Raw genomic sequence first — 26,166 nt, forward strand, 5'->3', positions numbered from 1 at the left:
ACAGCTAGGAACCTCTCTAGAATTAGTCTGGGCTTTGCGAAAATGAGGGATTTTGGCTATTAGTGGACTGCTATTTCTACAGCTTTTGAACAGAGACAACAAGACAAGAATGTATGATGGCTTGCTTGAAACCAGTGTAGACTGTGTGGGTGCATGCTTCAGCATACAAGACTGCTGCCTTTTTCTCTAGTGACTGCTATTAATGCAAGGGCCCAGGTCAGGCTGTGAGATTCACTGGTAAAAGCCAGAGTGAAAGAAAAAACACAACTGACCAGTCTTTAGCAGTATTTTTCTAAACACTTCTTTCAGTGACACTTGTAGCAAGTACAACCCTTAATACATTGACTTAATACATACATGAAATAAAAATCTTAAGAAAATAGCTTCTATCATCACTCTAAATTTTATCTAAATGTTTATTCTTAGTGGAATAATCACCATTCTGTTATTTTCTAGCGTAATTTCATCAAAATAAGTCTTGTTTATAGAAATCGACATATCTCAGTATCTTTTTTTCCATAACAAAAGAACTAATGTACCTACAGAAACTACTTCTGCAATGTGTTCTATCTATGAATAACCCTCAAAATACACATCTAGGATCAATGCCTTTAATGTGAGGCACCAAAGCACCCTGATCTCCAGATGTTACCAGAACATAGCATGGTCCAGCACCTCAGCCTATGTCCTCAGTGTACATGATGAGTCCCTTTGAACTAACTTTCTGATCCTATAAAACATGTCTAAAAGTTCAAAGTTACATTGATCTCTAAGGACACTAGAGGAGAAAAAGGAAATTATATACAGTGCAAGGTTCATCCAAAATGCATGAACAATGTATTCAGAGAGTAAAAAATGGAAGGATGTATAGAGTGGGGCACCACAGGTGTCTGGGGCTATTTATATATTATGTTATATTGTAGACCAAAATGACAGAGTCTTCCTACACTATGAGATGGCATTAACTGGGGACATATAGTAGGGACAGTCAGAGCATGATGAGATACTTGAAAAGACAACTCAGGATGGTGATCAGTAGGGACAAATGTAAACTACTACAGCAAGGAAGATAAAAATGAAGTTCACATAAAAACCTGCTGCAAGAGGAAAGAAATAACCATGTCTCTGGGTTCACAATAAAAAGAGAGCTAATGCACTTAAATTTCAGCAGAAAGGACTTAGATACTAGAAAAACCTCCCTAAATAACAAGAATAGCACTGGGACAGCCTGACTGGTCTACACTGTTTCCATTATAGTAAGTTTTCAAGACCAGCATAAACAAACCTGAAAGAAATGACACAGGCATTGGTGAGACCATGTTGGAATGGAGGATGCTTAGAGGGTCTCTAGAGACCTTGCCAGCTCTGTGGTTCTTTGAAATCTCATCTGTTTGTATGCATTTCTGAAATAGCTCCTTAGCAGTTCTTCTTTTTCCAGTGCTTGGCTTGACCCGTGGCTGTGAGGCAGAGGGAGATTGAGGATTACTATTCCAAGTGACCCTTGCATAGAGCATTAGAGTAGGCATCAAACTTCTGGAGTAACCTCGTTGCATTTTACAAACAAGTACTTTGCATCAGAAAAATATCTCACTCCTAAATATTTCACATGAACTGCAATGCATGTGTGTGTGGAAAATAGTGCTAAAATTCCTTCCTCTAGAAGTTACCCACTTAGGGAATACAAGGCATAAAAATTCTTGAAAATCAATTCCGTGGCTTCACTGTGATAAGTTTATTTTTCATTTCTTCACATCTGTCTTCTCAGAGATGGGCAACTGAGGACTGACCTTCCTCAGCCTGCTCCCATCACCTTCCATTGTGCTTTGGTTGCTGCTGATGTGGGTTAGGATTTGGGGAGTGGGGGAAGCAGGCTGGCAATGCAGACAATCCTTGTTTAGGCAAAACCACTTTGCTTTAGGATTCTTCACAATAACCTTTCTCCTCAGAGGATTTTAATTTTTCTGTCTCATAGCTCTAATTCACATTTGTAAGTTGCTTTCAGTGGCTTCCAGAAGATGAGGTGTTTATAAGTTACACATTCTCAAAGGAATTTGAGTTAACTATAAAATGCCAATACTCTAAACCCTCACGTCTTTGCCTGTAGGGATGGTGTACCTACCCTTAGAGAAACCAAGCTGCTTAACTTCTTTGTCCTCCACAATGGCATATTAATGGGTTTTGACTGTTTCCAGTTTTAAACCCATAAACATTTTCAAACACATGGATTATCCCAAATGGCAACAAATGAATAATCAAGTCCACTGACAACTAACTTGCTCTTTTCTTAGTAGCAGAGGAAGTTGTACATGTTTGGAGTAATCCACAATCCCTAGAGGAGTCTGAAGACCAGAGTCTGAAAAATCCCTGCTTTCAGCTATTTCTTTACTTTAGCTTTCTTTAAAAACAGCAGCAACTACAAAAATTCTGCTGTCCCAGAAGGTCATTGCTTGGGTTTAATATAGATAATAGAACTGAACTGTTTTAAAATCCAGTTTAGTCAGCTAAGCAACAAGAAAAGTACCCGTTTACTTTGGTGGGTTTCCAAGCCCTACATGGTGACTGAGACAGTGCTCTGTCATGGGCACTGAAAACAGTTGAGAGCTGTGGACAGATTGGCCCTGATGGATAGTAAATCATAATTAGGTTTTCTGGTTCCTTGGATGGAGAACTCAAATAAACTGCTGCTCTTGTTGAGGTTCATGCATTATCCTTGCAGACAGATTTGTTTATGTGTCCCTAAAATACATTTATAGGAAGCTCTTTCCACTTATGTTGCTATTTTCTTTATACGCATACACAACATGTGCTTGAGTACAGCTGCTCTTGTGCTAAATAACTGCAAGGTCTGATGATTCCAGCAGAAGATGGACCAGCTTAATTATGAAGGTACTGATGAGTCTTTCATTTTTATTGTACCTTGCAGACATTACAGCTTCTCAGCATCCGTCAGGTAACTTCCATCATTAGGGAAACTGAGGAAGCATAAATGGTTCAGTGATAATGGCAGATGATGTCAGAGCCAGAACAATAACCCTGTACTTTCCCTCTTGTGTTCCTATGCAGTCCATGATCCTTCCTTGAGGATTTACCACTATAAAATACAAATGTATATTCAGTTTCTTTCATGTGTAAGTGTTTTTCTGTGGCCTACTCCATGGTTGAATTGAGTGAAACTGTTACATGAAGACACGTATAATGTCACTGGAAAGAGAAATCTGGGGGGAAATGGTGCTTAATAAATTCTGCTCTTCAGAAATTCAGTAGTGCTGTGGACCAAATCTGTAAAACGACTTTTGAAGACAAACAGTTAGAAGGATTCCCATCCTGAGGTTTATAAATGTTAATGATGTTCTGGACAGGCTGCCACTGAAATAATTTTGAACTTGCTCCTTTGAGGAAGATGTCTCTATAAATGATTTCTGAACTTTGTATTTGTTCAGTTTGGTCTACTATCAAAAGCATCTTTCAGAAGCCTCAGATATTTACACCTAAAATGTCACCTGCAAATGAAAGTGTGATAAGTTCACTGGTTGAGGAAGGGATGAGTTTCCTGGGTAATATCTAAAACTCTCTCACTAAAAGCTTTCTGATCCTGGGTCAAAACTATACTTGATTCTAATCTCCAACGTGCCCTACACAGTTAGTCAAGATATTTTTACAGCCCCTTTCCATGTAAAACTTCTAGATTTGTCTGTGGGAAAATGCTGTGGAATTGCTATATTAGCTACAATAACAAGTAAATAAAAGAATATTAAGAAAGTAATTGCTGTGGTCTAAAGTTATAAGTATTTCTCAGGTCTCTTCATGGCAGCAGGGTTGGGAAGATGGGGGAATGGGTACTACCCATGGTATAAGAAAATTACAAGCTGGGATTGTTAGGTAAATGGGGCAAATACAAATTAATAGTAGAGGATGGGCTGCATGGGGGAGTTGATCAATGCCACTGAGAAGTTGCTTTATATCATCTTGGAAAAGTTGTGTCAATTAGAGGAAGCCCCCAGTGACTGAAAATAGGCAAATAATATGCCTGTTGTAAAATCTAAAGCAGCAGGATGCTGGAGTGAGTCCAGAACAGAGCCACCAAGTTGATTAGAGGGATGGAGCACCTCTGCTGTGAGGAAATGCTAAGAGAATTGGGTTAGTTCAGCCTGGAAAAGAGAAAGCTTTGGGGTGACCTAAACTGCAGCCTTCCAGTGCCTGAAGGGAGCTTACAAGAAAGATGGAGAGGGAATTTTCACAAGAGCATGTAGTGACAGGGCAAGGGGGAATGTATTCAAACATAAACAGAGTAGGTTTAGATTAGATATTAGGAAAAAATTCTTTACTGTGAGATAGGTGAGGCACTGAAACAAGTTGCCCAGAGAAGTTGTGGATGTCGCATCCCTGGAAGAGTTTAAGGCCAGGTTGGATGGGGCTCTGAGAAAACTGGTCTAGTCGAAGGCATCCCTGTCCATGGCAGGGAGGGTTGGAACTAGATGACCTTTAAGGTTCCATTCAACCCAAACCATTCTTGATTCTATGGTGATTCTAAGAATTATAAACTAGAAAAACGAACCTCAGTCCTCAGGAAAATTATAGACTGGAGGAGTGGAATAAAAGTGGGTGGAAAACTATCTGGCCTGCTGGGGTCAAAGGATAGCCATCAACAGTCTGAGGTCTAACTGGTGGCCTGAGGGGTGACCTGAGGAATTATAAGTGATCCCTGAGGAGTCCATACCAGATCAGCACCCTTTGAATCCTCAGCAATGATCCAGAAGACAGGGATAGCCTGTGTCTTTACAAAATTTGTGGAAGGAGTAGTTGTATATGCTGGAAGGCAGAGCTGCTGTTCAGGGAGCTCAAAATCCAGAAGTGGCCTGACATGGACCTCAGAAAATCCAGCAAAGAAAAAAAACAATGTCCTGTACTGGAACAGAACAACCCACTGCAACAGTATGGGCAGGATGTGCACTAGCAGGACAGCAGCTCTGCAGAACAGGACCTGCAGACCATGCTGGGCAAGAGGCACCAGTCAGACCTTGTGGCAGTGAGGTAACGTGTGCCTCTCTGGCAATAGGGCAGCAAACAGGTCCAAGGAAGCGATGTTTTTTAAATATTACATCTTCTGTTACTCCAGCACAAGAAAGGTGTGAACAAACAGGGCAAAGGAGACTCACACTAACATAATCGCCTTGGCTGGATGATCTGCTTCTTCTCCTCATCTTTATCATTCTGATATAAAAATTACATCAGCTGTGTTTTGCTGTAATATCAGACTTGATTCCAAATCACCAATGGAAACTCTAAATAGTTGAGGAAGTACCAAGCCCTGAAAAATCCTATTAGAAACACCCATCATATGACTTCATATAGGAAATGACTTGGAGTGCTGCAAGCCAGATCTTAATCCATTTAACCTCTATTCTTCCCAGCAAGAGCAGTTTACACATGGTCTTCCTGGAATGCTACCGAATGGTTTATTTTTATTCAGTTTTTAATACTGATGCCATTACAGTTTGTTTTCCAGGAATGAAATCCATGAATTCACAGATATATCTGCTGTTGTTCCTAACTGCAATCTGAATCATTACACATTTAGTGAGGAATCTCCCAACATTTCCACGCTATGAATGTGTCTTATTTTTCATACAGTCAAATTCCACAAAGGTTAAAAAAAATAAAATAGAATCACATTTAGCTTTCCAACTTTTTCCACTGGCAAAACTTTCCACCTACAAACTCCTTACAGAAATCAAATTAATCTCCTTTTTGTTATTATTTTTCTTTCTGTTTACTTCATTATTTGCATAAGCTTCAGTGAAGACAGGGACAGTTCTAGGAATAAGGCTTAACTAACTTGTACTTCCAAACTGCATATTTAACATGTTAACACTGAACTCTGTGTGTTAATGTAGGACACTTGTTTTTTCAGGATCAACAAATGCCAAATACTTCCATATGAAAAAGAATATTCCCACCCACAGAAACAGAATTCAGTTTTCCTATGCAGCAAACAATAGAGAAGGAATATGCCTCTCAGGGACACAGCCAGAATAAAAACAACCACACCCTGAATCCAAATGAGATCCTCAGTTAGATATGTTAAGTGTTTCTTTTCTGAAACAGAGCATATTCTCCTAATAACAAGGTGAATGGCAGAAGCAAATTTATTTATGATTTATGTTTAGGAATTGCATATGATTACAGGAAGAACCTATTTAATAACATGGTCATTTACTCCAATCCATCTTATGTAACTTTTTGAAGAGCAAGCATCCAACCTTACAGTGGCAAAACAACTTTAAAAGAAAGAAGTCCACTAATCAAAAAGTGAAAGAACCTTTAGAATTTATTATTTTACTTGAAACACCTTAATTTAAGTTTTCATTACTAGATTAATGAGCTTCTTTAGTATTAGTACAGGGTTGAAGGCACTGGAGCAGTTTTACTCCTCCTAGGATTCTAGAAACCAATCAGAATGTCAGTGTTTCAAACTAATTTATTGTAATATTCATATATTTTAAAGTTGTCTTGTGTCAGTTTATTGGAAGACAAATTTTAAGTAATATCAGCTACTTAACCCATGTGCTATAATTCTTCAGTTGTGGCCACCAAGAAAACTTTGTCAAATAAACTGCACCACAGATACTGAAGAAAAGAGAATACCTAGAAATAAAATAAGAAATCCAGCAATGTGTTTAGAAGTTCAACAGTGTATGACAGGGTTTTGCAAATATTTTTGGTTTTACAGTTCAAATTTCCTCTGGGATCGGCAAGTTAATGATAGTTCTATTTTTGTAATTGTAATTAGGATTATCTCAATTATGTACAAATCAAAGAGCTTTTATGTACAAAAAGCTAGGCTATTTGGAATGGGTGAAGCTTAAATGGGAAATGAGCATTTCATTATTGAAAATGCTTGTAATATTTACTGGCAGATTCACAGATTTTAAGGCCAGCAAACCCTATTACCATCACACCTTCTGAATAACACATAGTAAAGAACCTCACCTTTTATCTACTGCATCAAGCCCATTCCTCCTGCTCGAATTATCCTTTACTTTTTGAAGGACACTCAAGTCTTGTTTTACACATTCAAGATGACAGAGAATTCACCACGTCTGCAAGGTGATTCTGTAGCTCACTAACACTGTTAGAGGAGTTGTTTGCTTTCATCCACTTTGATTTCGTTTAGACCCAAATAGACTGAATTGCTAATGAAAATATATTACAAAAACCCTCTTCAAACTACCAGGAAAATTTTCATTCAGGCATTGTGCCTAATTACCCAACTCCACCCCTCTCTCCAACTATCCCAGATAAATATTTGCATGGTCTGTGTCTAGTCTATATGAAACAAAAAAACTTGCAAATCTGATGCTTTCTCATAATTGTTAGAATTAGGCCAATACTCCAGTATGCCAAAACAAGACTAGCCCAAGCAGAACAAAGGTGGAAGGAATTGTATAAAAAGTATGGTCAAATTTGTCTGGTAGTTGAATAGCACAGCTAATAAGAATACATACCATAATTTACAGACTACTCCTTTCATTACATGATTAGTTTCAAAGCCTTTATTATCTTTATTAAAAGCAGAGAAGGTCATATGAAAGGCTAATAGAACTGAGAAACTATGTTAAACTATAAGCCTTCTCAGGTATCCACCTTCATAAAACGTTGCAGCATATTAAATTTATTTAATTACTCCAGAGCAATTTCTAATTTCAAAAGCCTATTTTAATGGAACAATGATAAATTAGAGAATAGATTAATTATTTTACAGATTAATACACACAGCTCTTTCTGCCATCAAGATTTTCAATGGGTCTAATAGCTTTAGTGCTTACAGTAGGTTCTTCAAGTGCCGTGCAATTATAATTGTTCTCTTAGCATACTGGTTTAATTTAATACCTCCCAAGTTGCAGAAGATTTGGCTTTTGCAGTGGAACACACTCATTCACCATATTTCCTTTATGAATGATAAAATAAGATATTTAAAAGGAAAGGAATAGGCTGGGAAAAGCAATACAGTATTGCTAATTATCAGACAACAGTGCTGGTATAGCTTGGACTTATTGAGATCAAGACTTAGGCAAGTTATGAATGTAACCCATAAATCTCTTACCCCTCATACCTACAAAAGAAACAAATCAGGCCAATAGTGGCTGGTATTGGCAGTGGACTTCAACACAGGTCCACAGCAGTGGGAACTCAGCAGGTACAAAAATGCAGCACCTGTGGAGTACCTCAAATGACCTAAGTACTTAAAATACTAAAGCTTAGTTCAGGAGTTTTGTCCAAATTTTTGCTCCATGAGTGAGCAGAAAACATTTGCCTTGCATTGGTCACTGTTAAATAACTGGAGCTCTACATGTTTAGCCCTATGCTAAACATCTCAAATCACAAGTGACAGAAATGCTACATAGTAAAGTGAAGAAGTTGTTTAATGCCTATTTTTAAGAAACTCTTTTTCTTTTTCCCTCACCTTGTAGAAAGGTCTTTGTCAATTACCCACGCACAATCAAGTCAAAGGCTTTTCAGCATTGGCTTATGAAATCCTAGACTATGTGGATCTAATTTTTCTTATTTTTCTTTACAGTTTTCATTCTTGTGGAAATAAAAAGAAGCTTATAAAGTGGATCTGAAGACCCTGCCAAAGACTGTGGACAGTATAAACAGGTAGACTTAGGGGCAGTGTATCATGCACCATAGTGGAATAGTATCACCTCCTAAGAGTGGCATAGCCAAGAGTGAACAGAGGTTGCTCGTTAATAATTTGGGAAAGAGAGTTTACCCAGTTCTTCATGTCCAGCTGGCAACCTCAAGTCAGGGCGTTTTCTTGTTACACTACTTTCTCAAACATGTCCCTGGCTGACACTGAGCAGAGGAGTAGGCTTGGCTCAAGCATGCCAACAGGCTTGTGTGGCAGCCTGGTGCTACAGGGATGCTGGGGATGGGGGTAAGAGAGGGAAGAATGTTCCAGAAAAGGGGTAGAATAGAAGGATTTAATCTCTTACAAATAAGAATGTAAATAATCCATGTCAAAGTCTGGTGTCTCAGGCCAAAATACAGCGTGTTTTGGACAAAGGTAATAAAGAAGCACTATGAAAATGTAAAAATGTGAGAAATGATATATTATAGTATTTGTTTTTCATATCTGAATGACTAATAGATTGTGTTAGCAATGAATTTTTGATGTCTGAAGAAACATTAAAGTTAGATGAACTACTGGTTTATTAGTTTCTGGAAGAATAATTCTTCCTTTTATGTAATGTAACAAAAAAAGCAAGACACTGTCACTGTGGAGACAGAAAGACATAGCCAACTATCAAGGATCAGAGTGGCATTGTAAAAAGGAGTTTCACCTTTAGGTCACTGGTTGATTTTTAAAAGAGGAGTTGCCACATGCCTTTGGGGAGTTGTTTGATGTCCTGGGTCAGCTTGATCTCAAATACAGCTCAGTTCCTAACAGACAAGTGTTCCCATCATAAGCACTGCAGCAATAGATAACCACTGTGATGAGCAGAAAGGAGCATCCTCGAACCAGCTCTCCAGGAAATCATGTGTCACAGCAGCCATCCCTTTGCAAAAATAGAAGAGCACCCATTTTCCAGTCCCCAGTCACCTAAAGCTGAACTAATGTTCAGTGGATTCCATAATATAAATAGAATCACTTTGTTTCCCCTTCTCAGACACTGAAGTTTGCAGGGAAGGCTGACCCAGACCTGGGGCTGTTACCTTAGGAACAGGTCTAAATCATGTTTGAAGCATCTTGTTCATCACCAAGTATCTGTGATCATCAGTACCTTGCTTTTTCCACAAAAATATCCAAGCACTGATTTAGCAGGCCTTGCTTAATGTTTTTAACCCTTTCAGTCACTGAAGAAGCCTGTTGTGAAAAAGTATGCTAAGAAGACAAATAAACAAATCCAACCAACTCACTTCCTAATTTATATTTGCAAATTCTAGACAAACTTAATTAGGACTTAGTGTTGGAAAGGAACAGCTTTATGTGCCACAGTTTAGATGTATCCCTAACTAAAAACAAATACATAATTAAACCCTTTAAAAGAAACATGAGGAAGATAATAGCATAATTATTAAAGGAGCAGTCCTAGAATGAACGGTCACCTCAAACTGTAAAACCACAGCATAAAATATTACACCACAAAATCCCCATTTCATTTGATTTATGCTTCACAAAAAAGCACAACAAATGTTATACAAACATTTTCAATGGCTAAAACCTGACTATCAGTAGAAAAACACAGCCATATACATTCCTCATTGCTTAACTTTCTCAAAACAATCCAATGTAAAGACCACTGATGGAAATATTCTAATATTCTGCAGTCACAAAGCACCAGAGTGCTGTGTCCAGTGCAGATCACCTTGCTTGTACTTTAGAGGTAATACTTAAGCTTCAGTTTATTGTTTGCAAAGAACTCTGAACTCTCCTGGCCTCTCTTATCCTAAAAGCTCAGAATAATCACTGCTGTTTAGTTGCACATATGTTTAGGTAACATTACAAATAACATTTAATTGCATGGCCATTAAAAACAAGCATACTGGAAATAGCAGAGATTAAGGAGCCACAGTGTCTTTGCCCGTCTCAGGAAGTGCTATGAACAGCTCTGGAAAAGACACGTAATGTTGCCCTCTGTGGATCTTTCAGACCAAAAGGAGCAGGAGGAGCAGATTATTAATAGCATCTAAAAAAGGTGAATCCCAGAATCTATTTAACACCAAAAAGGAGAAAAATTCGAGAGAAATTATATCAGAAACCACACTTGTTGTTCAAGAAGGATACCATATTTTCTCTCACTGTTGCAGAAACAAAGCCACCAAGTGTATTTTCAAGAAAATATTTAAATAAAATTGATGAAATGTCAACACTTGACTGCTTGTTTAAATTGGACAAAATTATAAAAGCTGTTACAGAGTGTTCAATTTGTTCCAATGTTATTATATACCATAAGGACTCATTCAAGCAGGGAGAATACTGCAGACAAGGCGTGAAGATTACAAGATGTCTTAGACTTCTCCCTGGTACAGTTTAAAATACAATCTAAAGTAGGTGAAATTCTTTTAGTGGAGCTAATTTCTTCGCACCGGGGCTTGATGAGGAGAAAAGGAATCACTGTTCCTTTATGCTGCAAGAACACTTTGTTATTTGCATAACAGGAAGTTAAATGAACCAAAGCTTCAGACAGCAAAAATCCTACCATCAATTAATGTGACAAATTTTTAATAGGAAAGCAAATCAGATTTATTTAAAAACTGCGGTCTTAGTTCTCGTGTATTCATATTTTCCAAAGGTTGAGCTTATAGTTTATATTTTTCGTAGTTTATGCTTTCTGAGGAGTATGGATGTCTATCTGAGAGGGCTTTTGTTCCTGTGCTGCTTCTGCTGAGTGTACTCTATATATGTAGCCCAATGACTAATCAAGAGGACCATGGCAATCTGTAGTTGTTTATGCTCCAGGTGCACCACGGCTGATGATACACACTGCCATCACAAGCACCACTCACATTATCAACTGAAAACAAAGCATTTGAACGTTAACTTTTTCTCTCTCTTTCCATAATCTGTCACGCTCAGATGGGAAGCACAAGGCAAGTATCCGAGGACCATCTGTAATACTTCCAAGACCTCACCTAGGAAATAATTTTGATACCCTTGCATATTCTAAACACAGGCTGAATTCTTGTATTCCAGCTACAATACAGATGTGTTGGTCTGAAATTCTGGACCAGACCTCTTTGCACAGGCACTTCCAGGCTGTGGAGGATGATGCACAGCTACAGTCTCTCAGTAGTGCTTATGGTCTCTCACATCAACTCAGCACACCAGCTGTATGACATTGCACTGAACAGCTTGTACCTCACCTGGAAAGCAGCACACCAACGGAAGATGAATCCCTAGCTGTTTAACAATATTCATTCATCCATACTTCTTGCCCAGCATAGATATTTAGCTTTCAAAATTAGACATCCATACATTGAGACATCCATACATCTGTCAAGGCAGTCAACTTTATACTGAGTTTAGCAAGTGAGAAACAAAGGGTTCTGACCATAAATAAGAATAATATATTCCATGATTCACTGTGTCTTCCACAAGACCAAGTAAAAAACAAGGTAGTTAATAAAATATTAAGAGATTCTAAGCATATAGTAGCAAGCTGTAAAACTAGCATGAGAAATGTGCCAGCCTACTTCAGCCATAAAACACTGGAGAAATAGAACCTTAAAATTTTAAAACTGATCATAATTTTTTTAATATCACTGTTATGAAACTTTTCTTTTTACTATTATTCAAATGGAAATTCACTAAGGCTTCCAGACTGGCCTCCAGTTGGGATTCTTGTGCTCTGCAAGGCCCTGTGCTAGTGTGGGGTCTCCTGCATGGGGGGGCTACCAGTGGTGGACCTCTCTCACAGCTTACAAGCTTCTTTGCCAACAAGCTGTTCCTCACTTAGAGCCAGACACAATCCTCCAAACAACCCCCTAAAACACTTCAAACTTTGCAGAATTTTACCCCTTTATCACACCTTAATGCCCCATAACCTTTTAAATGTCACATCTCAAAATAGTTGTTTCTTCAGCATACAAAACAGAAAAAGAGTTGTTTCAAAGTAAAAATAATAATAATTTAAAAAATATTTCTTCTGCATTGCAGAATTCCCCTCTGCCTTAGTTTACTATTTATAAACCACCAGTCTGGGATTAATTATTATAAATCCTTAAAGCCGAAAAGAAGATTTTAGGCATTTTATGCTACGCATAATCTATACCATTATTAAACTGCAGCTGAAATGCACTTTATGTCCTATTTCTGTTGGCCACCTTTTAACACTTATGCATTTTACCTATAGTAAATTTAACTCCCTGGAAGAAAGCATTTCTGGCTATTTTGAAACCACCAGACCACCCATCTGACGTGGCACTGCTCAGTGTCAGACATGCTTACCGGGCACCCCGGCCCTCAGCCAGTAATCGATGTCTGTCCCATCTGCGTTGTCGTAAACATCTGTAACGTTGATGGGCTGCAGCAGAGTCATGATCTCTTTCACGATGTCCCGAGCTTTAGCATTGCCAGTAAAACCCAGCCCAGATGGCTTGAAGGTGCCCTCATCAGACTCCATGACGATATCAAAGTTGGAGATATTTTCCTAAACATGTAGGAAAAGAAGATATTGAGCTGTGATTGCTGTTTCAGATGGCATCATATACTGGATTCTAGATGTCAGCGTGAACATATCATAAGAAATTTATTTAAGAAGCCGAGAAATGTTTCCAGTGACCAGGTGTATATAAGGAGAAATGAAGGGACTTAACCTTTCTGTATGAAAATGCTGTAACAGTTCAGTTCTGTTCTGAGTCTCTGATATTCTGTAGGAGACACAACATAACCAGTCTGGTGTCCCGAAATACTTGCTTTAAGACTTCTGAAATGCCATCTAGAAAGGTAAGCCAAGGTTTCCCTCGCAGCTCTCCCTTTCTTCTCAGACCCGAATCTCAGAAATTCTGTTGCAGTGGGGAGGGTACACAGTCCCATGGCTTTAAAATTAGATGCATCCAAAGTCTGCTTAGACTGTGAAGGACATCCCATTTGAAAAGCCTGTTTAGAAACATATTATTTGTAATATATCATGTAGTCAACACTGATGTTGGTTGGAGGACTCAAATGCCAAGGTTCCTCTTGACCTGAAGGAATATCTATTTTAAGGAAATTTGTGCTTCCAAGGTAAATCCCCACATGAAACATGAAATGCAAGATTTTGTGTACAAAGCACACAATAACATTTACTTTTAGCATGCACTTGGAAGATTCTGTTTAACTAAAAGAACAAAAATTAGCATCCAGAGCCATTTATCTGCTTCCCAAATTTGCTCAGAATGCTCAGTTACAAAGGTTTAATTAGAATAAAATACACAGGGATATTATTTGAAGGAAGATCTCACTCTTTTGGAGAGGCACAAAATTTTTTTTCAAAATAAAACAGCTTTTGGTCATGTCAGGCAGAAAAAAGCTGTACTTCAGACTATCTTGAATGTGGCTAAGAGAACTTACTGCAGGTTTTAGTCCTATGCTGAGATCTCATTCCAGAATTTTATGGCTGCCACGAGTTATTACAGGAAAATTGTTAAAAGAGATGTGAGATAGCAGTGAGTAACAGATCCATGCCATTAACAGCCTACAATTCAATAAAGAATTCTTTCACCTTTTTCTGGAGATAAACCCAATTATGAACTACACGTGGCTGTGAAGGATTCATCTAAGTTTTCGGAAGTCTTTTATAGAAAATGCCAAGAACTCTTTCATGCTTTCCCAAAACTTATCTCTTTTGAGTGAAACAAGTTCTAACATAGCAGTTATTTACTTTTAACTTACAAACACAGTTAAAACAGCAGTTAAAAAATGTTATACAAAATCTTTGCATGATGAAGAAACTGTGAATGTTATAATACCTCAAAATAACCAATCTTTCTACCCACCCATTTGGCTACTGGAAATCAAAGTGGAAATAACAAATGTTGTCACCAAACTGGCAATTACTACTTTTATACAATGGAAAAAACCTTCAGTTTGTAAAAGGTTAAACATAAATAATTAGGCTACATGTTGTGTCTAGGCCTGTCATCAAATGTAGTATATAGGTCATGAGCCTCAACATGAATCATGATTCACAGACCCTCTGAATGTAGTGGGAGAGAAGCAGGCCAAGAAAAGCACACTGCATGCTAGAAGGGTCTGATGACGCTCCAATGCCACAGGCACAACAGAAAGAATGTCTCAAAATGTAAATCTTCTTTATCTCACATGCTCAAGGAGCAAGACTTAGGAAAGACAATACACGTTTTGGTGTGCTACTGGGAATTGCCTATGAAAGCTAATGTAATTACAGTGAACCCTTCAAAATACCATGATATGTTACTCCGCCACTATAGCTGAGTCTCCAAAGCAGGACTTGTGCTCATTTTTAGAGAAGCTGTAATGAGTAGAACCAATAAGGCAAGGGAAAGGGACTATTCAGGGCAGTGAAGTAAGAAGAGTGAACATGGGAACAACGTGGATACTTAGAAGAAATCTCACCTATCACTCAAAAGAACAGAATCCCTAAGTTCAAAAATTTAATGAACTGCTAGTATTGCATCATTACTGCAGGCTTCGTGTTTTGTCACATAAATGTTTGCATGTGTTTTTAATATGAAACTGAGTAAACAAACCACCCACAATACGTTACACCATATTGTTGCTCTGTAAGAAAGCTGTTCAGTTCTAAGAACGTGCTGGAGAGGCACGAAAACAAGACACCCTAGGGAGAGGAGTTGACTTCACTGAGGAACAAAAGAGAAACAGGTCACAACTACTTGAAGTATCATGTGTCCTTGAGAAAGGTTTTTCCCTATTCTGTCCACCAGAAGATGGGATTACTTATAAAACTATTCGCCATTGGATTTGAGAGTTGCAATCTTAAAAAAAGTTAGATTGGTTTCACCATACCCATTTTTGTACGGGTATATTGGCATTTCTACTTACATGGAAAGAAATATGTGCTGGAAAACATGCTATAGGGAAGATGCATTGTTGTCATTTGCCATCTGTGGTGCAGGAATAACTGCCACTAGCAGAGACCATACATTGTCCCCTTGACTAATTCAAGGGAACAGCACAACAAACAAGTAAGATTTTATAAAATAACTGCAGGCTCAGCTGTTTCCTTCAGTTGTTCTTATAGTGAATGTATGATTTAAATAAGCATTTTAAATTCAGTACATAATTTTTTTCTGCAAATAATCTCATTTGCTGTATATTTATACTGTGCCACTTCTCTTAATATGCACCAGAAAATTAAAACTTGTTCATGCAACCTGCTGCCTAATTCTCTGAACATTAAAACAGACTTTTATCCTTTATTTTCCCATGACTTGGTCATAGAAGAGGTCACCTCTCTTTATCCTATCATGTTTAGCTCTTCAACTGAATGATTAAATGAAACATTACAATAAGTAGTGCATGGGAAAATTTGCTTTCTATAGCTTGCTACAGAAATTGCATTGCATTGAATACACAATTAGGCATGATCCTTGCCAACACTTCTCCTATTTTAAACTTTTTAATTTTAATTACTTTTATTTCTGTTTTCTCTATAAACAATCTATTTTTATCTCTGCAAAACTAAAAATGTAAGTACTTCTCATCTCTCAGGCAAAAACTTAATAACATGAAATTACAGAATAACAGAATGGGTAAAGTTGGAAGGGACCACAGTGGGTCATCTGGTACAAACTCTCTGCTCAAGTAAGTTCATTCTAGAGCACATGGCACAGGATTGAGTCCAGATGGTTCTTCAATATCTCCAGGGAAGGAGACTCCACAACCTCTTTGGGCAGTCTGTTCCAGTGCACAGTCACTTGCACAGTAAAGTTCTTCCTCATATTCAGGTGGAATGTACTGTGCATCAGTTTCTGCACGTTGCCTCTTGTCCTATTGCTTGGCATCACTGAGAGGAGCCTGGCTCCATCCTCTTGACACCCTCTCTTCAGATAATTGATGAGGTGCCCTCTCAGTCATCTCTTCTTGAGGCTACTGTGCATCAGTTTCTGCACGTTGCCTCTTGTCCTATTGCTTGGCATCACTGAGAGGAGCCTGGCTCCATCCTCTTGACACCCTCTCTTCAGATAATTGATGAGGTGCCCTCTCAGTCATCTCTTCTTGAGGCTGAACAATCCCAACTCTCTTAGCCTGTCCTCATAAGACAGATGCTCCAGTCCCTTCATCATCTTTGTCTCCCTCCTCTGGACTCGCTCCAGGTGCTCCATGTGTCTTTTGTACTGAAGAGCCCATAACTGGACACAGAACTGCAGGTGAGGCCTCACCAGGGCTGAGTAGAGAGGCAGGAACACCTCCTTTGACCTGCTGGCAATGCTCTTCCTAATGCACCCCAGGATACCATTGGCCTTCTTGGCCACAGGGGCACACTGTTGGCTCATGGACAGCTTGTTGTCCACCAGTGCACTCAGGTCCTTCTCCACAGAGCTGCTTCTCAGGTCAGCCCCTAGCCTGTACCGGTGCCTGGGGTTATTCATCCCCAGGTGCAAGACCCTGCATTTTCCTTTCTTGAACCTCTGACAATCCTTCTCTTCCCATCCCTCCAACCTGTCAAGGTCCTTCTGGAGGGCTGCACAGCACTCTGGGTATCAGCCACTTCTCCCAGCTTTGTGTCATCAGCAAACTTGCTGAGGAGGCATCTGCCCCTTCGTCCAAGTCATTGATGAATGTTAAATACTAGAAGTATTGAATGTTGTGGGACACCACTGATGACAGGCCTCCAACTAGACCCTGTGCCATTGATAATGACCCTCTGGGATCTGTTGTTTAGCCAGTAATTACAGTCAAGTCTTTTCAATTAGGTAAACAAATCCTTGTAATATGTATAACTGGTACTTCTATTGGTAGCAAACAATGTCCTGTCTAGCATAGACACTGGCAATTCCAATCAGGTACATCCTATGGTAGCTACTTACTCATTCAAAATCTCAATTGTTAATTCTTACCAGACGCTAAACTACACTCCAACATCTCATGACTAATCCATTGAATCACTGATGGCAATCCCTTTTACTCAGGTAACGCAGTGACATACCTGAACGTATAAGGGAGGGAACAGATGTCCTAAAAGCCTTCAGTAATCTGCAATTTAAAACAGAGTATTACTTGTCCAACAGCTCATTTTCTGGTTTTCTTTTTTTGCTCCACCAAGAAAAATCACTGATTTGCAGGGAAAATACTAAAGGCTGTAATGACAAAGCACTGTCCTTGACTAATGGTTCATTTGTTCCAGTGATATGGGACATCAGTTAATCCGATACTGTGTTTTCAGCTTTCTGTTATTGATTTACACTTAGCTTTAGGAAACAACAACACTTGTATTCCAGTATGTGTCTCGGAGCAGTTGGGAAATAAGTATGACATGGCAACAACCATGTTGCAGGACTCACAGTGAAGTGATGACACCACATGTAGTACTAAAAGAGGGTTTAAATCAGCACCCAGCCTTGTTAGACTGGCAACTAAGACTACAGGAAAGACATGAAAACACACTGGAAACACCTAAGTGCATGTGACAGCTGGAAAAGAAAAAATAAAATTAATAACAGCCTCTAAGTATTTAATTATATATAAACATGGTGCAATGTAATTTTGAGTTGCTGTTTAGTATGAAGATTATTTAATGAAGCAAAACAGCATAAATGGAAACTAGAGAAAAAAACACAACAGCTGTTAGGAAGCAGAAATGCACCAGTATCAAGGCATAATAGCCACCAGCCACAAGCATGATCATACCATTCACACTCTTTTTGAATGAAGACAGGGAAAATCAGGAACACTGTGAGTTCTAAATTTTTGTAAATTACCCCATCATTATATGGGAGAAAGCTCCTGTAAAGCTGAGGATTAGCACAATTTTTGATAGATGACAAAGCAGGAATAAGCCTTTTGTTACAAGATGAAATATTCTTCTGCCACATTTTATGGGAAAGCAGTCTGTAAAGAAGTTGACAGATTTTGCAGCTTGTTCGGTATCACAGTTACAAGTTCTGACCTCCAAGAAGCCAATGACAAAAGTCCCAGTAACTTCAACAGCCCTGGAGTGGAATTTGGTCACGTACTTATTAACATTTCGCTCAGTAACAACATACTACTGGCATGTCTTGCCTTGTACAATACCATGACTCTTTTCTCTGCAGTGATTTTCCAGCACTCACAGAGATGATCATTCAGTATTGTAAGTTCTCTGGAGTGACAGACAAGGAAAGCCAGACAGCTCTGAAGATAACAGCACACATCGGATTACCTGGAGCCTTGTCTTGGAAAGTTTTATTCTTTGACAAAGAGGCATATCAAAGAGAAGTACTTTTCCTGGAGAACATTCCATAACTTAAGCCCTTTTACTATACAAAATTCCTGCACAGCTGTGGGGAGTTTGAATAGAAGGAGACCAACCTTGTTACAATAGAATACCCCAATGGATTCAGGTGCAGATGCCTGGACTATGCACTCAAAGTAGCTGTCCTCAGAAGATGCCGCCACCACTTTCGTATGGCAGCTCTGCTATTCACATGATGGAAAGAGAGGGAAAACTCACAGACAAAAGTTCTAACACTAGACATGTATGAAATTTGCCCACACAGAATGAAGACAAGGAGTGCAGGAAACATGCTGTCATGACTGATTTGGAGTCTTTTGTGCTTCAGGCAGTGTAAGGAATGAACCTGGCTTTGTGTTTTAGCAAAATCTGACTTTCTCTGCAGCTTTCACTAGGAAGCTGATACTTCAACACTACGAATTATGAATTCCTACTGACCTAGAACCAGTGTAAAATAAAAGTCTGTAATTACGGTACTTTTACTGTGCTTAATACAACCAGTGGCTGTTAATTGTGATTCTGGACAATACAGTACAATTATTTTCTCTTTGTAGTGTTGCAGCTGAACATTTTGCTCTTTATGCCTTTCTTTCACAATGAAAAGGATCAACATGACACCAATGATCTCAAAAGCCTGCAGTAATTTCACATCATTTTTGATTACAGAGAATATCACCTCAGGACAGTCCACAGGCAAATGGTCAATATATTTTGCTGGGATAAAAGAATCTTCATTAAAGTCCTTGATGTGTTTGGTTCCAGACGCAAATTCATGTTTCACCAGAGTACTTGGTACCTCACCAAAAAAACAGAGCTTTTCTGAAAACTTCAGTTTTGAGCAGCCAATATTTTTTTGGGAAGAATCATTTCACTTGAAAGTGGCAAGATGTTTTGGGGTTATTTGCTTCCTGGAGAAAGCAACTTATTAGCAAATCACCATAGAAACCTCATGTGAGCACCATCAAAGAGTACTTAAACTGGCAACAAAGAAATACCAGCATCTCAGAAAGTCCTGTTTTCATGCAGACACCATTTGAGCAAAATATCAAATCTTGGTAATAAACACATAAACCAAACTATAGTAAACACTGGCGATTGATATTTTTCATGAAGTTAAACATTTACTAAAAAGTTAAAACAGTGTATAGCATTTGCACCAGAAATTTAGGTAAGTTCTGTAAACATCATTAAGACCGGAAAAAAAAGCATGCAGAAATATGTTAAGAATGCCTTCTGTAATGCAGTTTGAATTAAATTCATAGCACATTAATGTCTACAATGATCACAACAGAGTTACTAAAGTAAATTTCAATGAGGCCTAGGATCTCTTAGTCTTCTAATTACAAAATGTATTTGCTTTCCCAGGAGATTGTATGCAATACTTTTATTCCAAAATAAATATTCTCAGTCATTCATTGTCCCTTAATTCAGCTGGGTAAATAACTGTAACCTTGTCTTCATGGTACACAGACCTTTTGCAGAAGCTAGTCCAAAGCAATGAAAAAGAGGACAGACACTCCATTACGTATACTTCTCTCTCCTTTCATAAAGACAGCATAAGAGTAAACATACAAAAAGCTAAATACCCCTGATGGAGGACACTCATATAGCATTGTTAAAGGTTGTAGGAGGATCTGTACTAAGTGCTGTAACGTGAGGTCCTCTAGAATTACATTCCTCCAGTTCTTCCATTCAACTTGTGTAAGAAAGCAGTGTTGCAATGTTTCACATTTTTGAAGTCATTTGCTGTATTGTCTGTATGTTAGAGCCCTACTCAGCAACTGGGCCACACAACAATGGAAAAAGACTTCAGATGTAGTGTTGAACTCCAAGATCTGGAGCCTGATTTGCACTTAGATTCGTTCATTACCCTTCATCAAGGTAAGGAGCTTTAATGTTAAGGAAAATCAACCTTTTTTTCTACTCTGGGATTAAACCTAATTATTGTACAATAGCTAAAAGAATTGAGCACTTCAGCAGGTATCTCCTTTGGGAGCAAACGTGCTGGTAATTTCCCTGGTAGGCTTCTACCCCATGGTCAAAACTGAGCAGGTGCTCTGTGGTGGTATCCTTGCACTAATGGAGGCACTGAAACTGCTGGAACATTCGTGGCTTTCAGCTCTTGGCAATGGCTTAGAAAAATCACGCAAAGGAAGCAATGGATGAGGACCATGAGATGCTAACCAAAAATTATTTGATAAAATGAAAGCATGGTTGCATGGGTAATGTATGTCTGAGCTTAATCTGACTGCAGCTGGCAAATATGCTTTTCCTAAGCATATATTTACTGGATACTATCCAAAACAGAAGACAGCACTAGACTGAGCTTTTGATCAACCTAGTATGGCAGCTCTTACATTCTCATAAACCCCTGAACAGCCAATATACCCTATCACTAACTTTAATAATCAGAAACAATAATACTGGGACCTACAGAAATGCTCGAGTGATATAAATAAATAATCCTATTATGCAGGGATATGAGTTAATTATTGGCACCATCATAAAACCACTGTGCTGCTGCTATCTCAGTTATTTCTGCAGTAACTTAACCACTTTCTAGCAGTGGCAACCTACAATGACAGATGAGGAAGAATGACCTGAAATTAAATTGAAAGATATAATAAATAAGCTACAAGAGTATCTGTACTTGTCCAGTACTATATTGTCTTCATTTCTTCTCCCTTGCCACATTTCCACTGACATGAGGAGGTAATTTACAATGTCAAGGAAATCCATGTCTGCCTGTGGTGAATTACTGCATTCATATTTCTACTTGTTTGTAGCGAACTAAAGTCATAATAAGTCCAGCTACGTAGATGAGTCATACAGGCTGTCTTTCATTTAACAAGACATCTTTAAATACCACTCTTATTTAACTTGTACTCATTACCATCAGCAAGCAATGTGTGTGCCATACTATCCTAATTGCCCGAAATTTGAGCAAGTAAATCATTAAAAGGTTAAGTTATTTTTCATGCTAAATATAATGTGGAGTATTAATCTGCTTTATTTTGTTATTATGAGTAATGTAATGTCCTATAGTTGTATCAATTTATAATTATGCCAGATCACATGGTGGGGGGAAACAAGAACAACAAACAACAGACGGATGTCATTTCTGCTTAAATTCTCTATGTAAATTACAAACTGTTAAGTTAGACAAGGCTTTTTTTGCAGAATACAACATCCAGATGGAATCTCATCAGCAGAGCAAGCATTGAGACACATCTTTGTCTCAACTTTTTTAAAAGCAAAGTAACCAAATATCTTTCAAACAACACCCAGCCTGTTTTATATTTCCCTATTTCATCCTTAGGCCTGAGTTTTGGTATTACTTCTAAATACAAATCCTTAAGACAACAGCGAAATGCAGACATTTTGGGAAAGGATGAGACATTGATGCCGAGAAAAGGCATCAATGAACGTTTAATGTATATAATGTATAAAAACTGTGAAGTTTTTGTCCCTGGTAGCTCAAGTTTGGTGGAGCAATCCCCCTTGTGCCCAGCGCTGAATAAACAAATACCTGCTACTCAGAGATACAAGCCTGTGAGTAGTTCTTTTCCAGCCTTTTCTTGGCATCAACATGCATGAGACAATTTCATGTGTTGCTGACTACACCACCATAGGATGGATCTTATTGTCCAACTATCCCTATAATGTGGAGATATAAGGAGGTACAACATTATACATGGATAGTTAAATGCACTTCATAGTAATATTAAACTAGATAGTGGGAAAGAATTGATTGTACATCAATTAGCCAGAAAACTCTAACTGCTGTAATGCTATCTCTGACAACTCTATTGCAGATGCAAATTGATCTAATTTTGTTCATCACAATTAATGTGATTCAAAGTGAAATTTCCATTTATTTGCTCTGATAAGTTGCTTAGCCTTAAAAACTCTGAGGTATTGCCTGTGAGTCTGCTTTCCTACTATTGTACAGCAGGTAGCTTCCATTTGCATGCATCTTGTCTCTGCATTGGATGTATTAACCATTGCTGAGAGTTATATGACTAAATTAGGGAAAAGAATAAAAGATAACTTTAGATTAGTTATACAGGTACAGCATATTTATTTCTGGGAAAGAAAAAACCAACCCACACATATTCCAAAGTCTTATCTTCAAATAGTTTTGGCAATTGCCCTTTATGTCATTATGTACTTTGAAATGGCAGTTGTTGGCAGGACAGACAGATGTGATAATAGGCGATATTTTTTATCCTGATAACCATAGCCACAGAGTTTGTGTGTTCTCTGCATCATAAGAAATCAACCTTTTAAGATGTTCCAGATCCCATAAAACTAACAATTGGCAAAGAGTATTATAGATTACACACTATCAAGATAAGACAGCAAAGATTTTTCTTTGTATTATTTTATGATTTACATTGTAAAATACTATGGGAAAATGCAGTGAAGCAGGAATATATAAGGCAAATAAAATTTATTTATATTGCCAACATATGTGGACCATTCATCATTCATTCTCAGAAAGTTAGATATGTTTGAAAGCTATGGCAGATATCATCATGAAATATCTGTTTCAGAACAGCTTTGTGATAAGAGTATCTTAGGTCAAGTGGAACACCTATGTGTGTGGTCTCATCACTTACTGCTAGATGTAAAATGAAATTTACATTTATGATTAAAGCCAGAAAATATGCTTTCAAGCAGAACTGGAATCACTATTTTTGGTTAGATATTAAGCTGAACATCTTGACAAAAATAATATGCAAGTCACAAGACTAGGGAGAAAAGTGCTGTCAAACAAATGATGAAAGACACCATTTACCTTGTGCAACTGATAGTATTGCTTGGCACCTATTCCTCCTTGCTCTTCTCCTGTCCATAGCACCAAGCGCAGAGTCCTTTTAGGGCGAAGTCCTAAAACACAGTTTTCAATATTGTTTTTTAGCACTAAACAGATATATATTTGAGCAATTTTTTTTGCATTGACCTCCACTCTCCAATTGCCTGGATTTCCATTCAGTCATCTCTGCCAAACACAACCTATTTCAAGTGTGGGTTTTATTGTCTAGAACACTGGTTTCTTGTTGAGGGAGAAAGACTGGGGTGCAGAAGAGAGCTCATGTGAGGAAGGAGTGGGCAGTTGTGGTGCTGGAACCAGTTGTAGTAGCACAAGAGAAGCACATTTCAGAGACATTTTGTAAGTGTCTGAAGACCATAACATCTAGTAACTACCTTGATAGATTTCTGAAACACAGTGCTGTCACTGTAGTGGTCTGCAGTGAGTAATGCACATCCGCTTTCAGCAGATCCAAATCAAGCTTTCATGAGAGTTACCATTGCTTTGTCATGGTTAATTTGTTACAATTAATTGAAAATGAACTGCTGTGTTTTATGAGAAAAGTTTACCCATTTCAAGAACTGAGAGGCTCTGCAATATTATTTCGGTTTTTATCAGAGAAATGAAATGCAACAATCTGTACTTTGGAATCTGAAAGACAGTCAGCTGCTGAATATATGCACAGCTTTCTGAAACAAGGCGAACATGAGGTCATTTTCTGTTTTGCTATGGTAACTCAGTAAGAAAGATAAGCTCCCAGATAAATTTTGAAACCATTTTTACCATGGCAGAACTGAACAGATAGAAGTTGTTGCCCTTTATTTATTTGATTGTTTCTATTCATAAATGAATACATTTGAGACATCAAACCTGAGAGCATGGACAAGAACACAGATAAAGAAGAAAGTGTCCTCTGTGCACTGGAATGTTAATTATGTTAGAGAAAAACCAACGAAAAACAGTGAGAAGATTATCACAAATGATAAAGCATAAAGTACCACACACACTTTGTGCTGAGGAGAAATAATATCAATATCACTGTCAAAACTTATTTCATTTCCTAACTGAAATGAATAAAGATTACCAATAGACCCGACCTTCAGTAATTTTTTCTCTCAACACAATGAATATGATCTGAAGATTTCTTCCTCGAAACAACATGCTAGCAATCTTTCCAACAGAAGGCAGATTATAGGAGGAATACTCAAAATCTGAAGAAAACAGCTTGGAGTTTTCAATATTTGATTATGAAGAAAGTGCAAACAAGTGGTTTAAAGGTGTATTTTCTAAGTGTTTATCTGCTGACTGTAAACAGAAAGGTTGTCAAACCTCATGATTTTAAAGACAACCTCCTGAACATCTCCTAGTGGATTCCCTGCTCTTCGCCTAAATCACGACCATACAGGATTAGCATCCTTCACTTTTCACATCAGTCAGATGACCAATGAGGCAAAATTAAGATAATAAAATAGCTATCAACTTGAAGTCAGAAAGATTTAAGCTCAAAATAACCACAAATGTGTGAGCAGCTTGGTTAGGAGAGGTGGCTATAAAAACAAAAATAGTGCTAGGTATAAAGCATAGAGCAGCCAGTCCTGTAGTACGGTTTCAGTGGCACTGCAGTTGAAACGGAGAAAAAATTGTGTATTGGTCATATCACAACATGCAGTACTGAAGCCCAGTCTCCAACCCACCACACCAAGGCTGTGAAAGCAGCTATGGAAGGAAATGCTTGGGACAGGGAAGCAGCATCTCCTGCCTCCTCCCAGACAAAAATCAACATGCTTTAGTTTGCTGCTGCTGCTACCCTAAGGGGGACTTGGGTCAGTCATCAGGGACTTCGCATTTGGTTCAGACAGCCTGTAACCCCACTGATCTTTACTGCTCTGCAGGAGCTTGAGAAGGTCTTAGTTCACTTGTGAAGAAGTTTAAGATTCTTATGGTCCCCTCCTAGCCCATCATTGCATCTGTCCATTGAAGTGGGAGAAATAAAAAAGCCCTGCTGAGTTTCAGTCTTTCCAGTCCCAAAGGTGATGTATGAGCTCTTTGCATCTCACAGAGTCCTGCCAGAGATTTCAGTTGTGTGTTCTACTGAAATGTAACAGGCAACTAAAAAAATAATAAATAAATATCTATCTCTGTAAGCTATGGAGACAGTTATTTTAAATACAAACAAAGTCAACAGAGGAAAATTTCATTTCCTCATTATCTTTATCTGAAAATGATAAGTCTTTATCTACCTGTTATTACAAACAGTGCTATTCTGATCAAAGAATGTCAAACAAATCCAATAATCACAAGTAAAATTGCTAAGGATGCATGTTTTTTATACATAAAAAAATAAAAAAAATTTAAAAGTACTGTACGTCAGTTACAAATACTTTTAAAATTAAGATTGTCTCTTTCATTTGCTTCTTAAAAATTACTTGTCCC

General features: G+C 38.1%; 1 protein-coding gene across 1 annotated transcript in view; it reads right to left on the reverse strand.

Annotated features, from left to right (window-relative positions):
* LOC103798714 (carboxypeptidase Q-like) overlaps positions 1 to 26,166 on the reverse strand; it is a 54,223-nt gene that overhangs the window by 14,251 nt on the left and 13,806 nt on the right. The window contains exons 2-3 of the mRNA XM_009070995.1: positions 23,719 to 23,810; positions 12,953 to 13,154 (exon numbers count right to left, since the gene is read on the reverse strand). Coding sequence (XP_009069243.1) covers positions 12,953 to 13,154; positions 23,719 to 23,810 — 294 coding nt within the window. The remainder of the gene's footprint in view (positions 1 to 12,952; positions 13,155 to 23,718; positions 23,811 to 26,166) is intronic.

This window comes from Acanthisitta chloris, unplaced genomic scaffold, assembly GCF_000695815.1.
Source record: "Acanthisitta chloris isolate BGI_N310 unplaced genomic scaffold, ASM69581v1 scaffold16403, whole genome shotgun sequence".
Lineage (NCBI taxonomy): Eukaryota > Metazoa > Chordata > Aves > Passeriformes > Acanthisittidae > Acanthisitta > Acanthisitta chloris.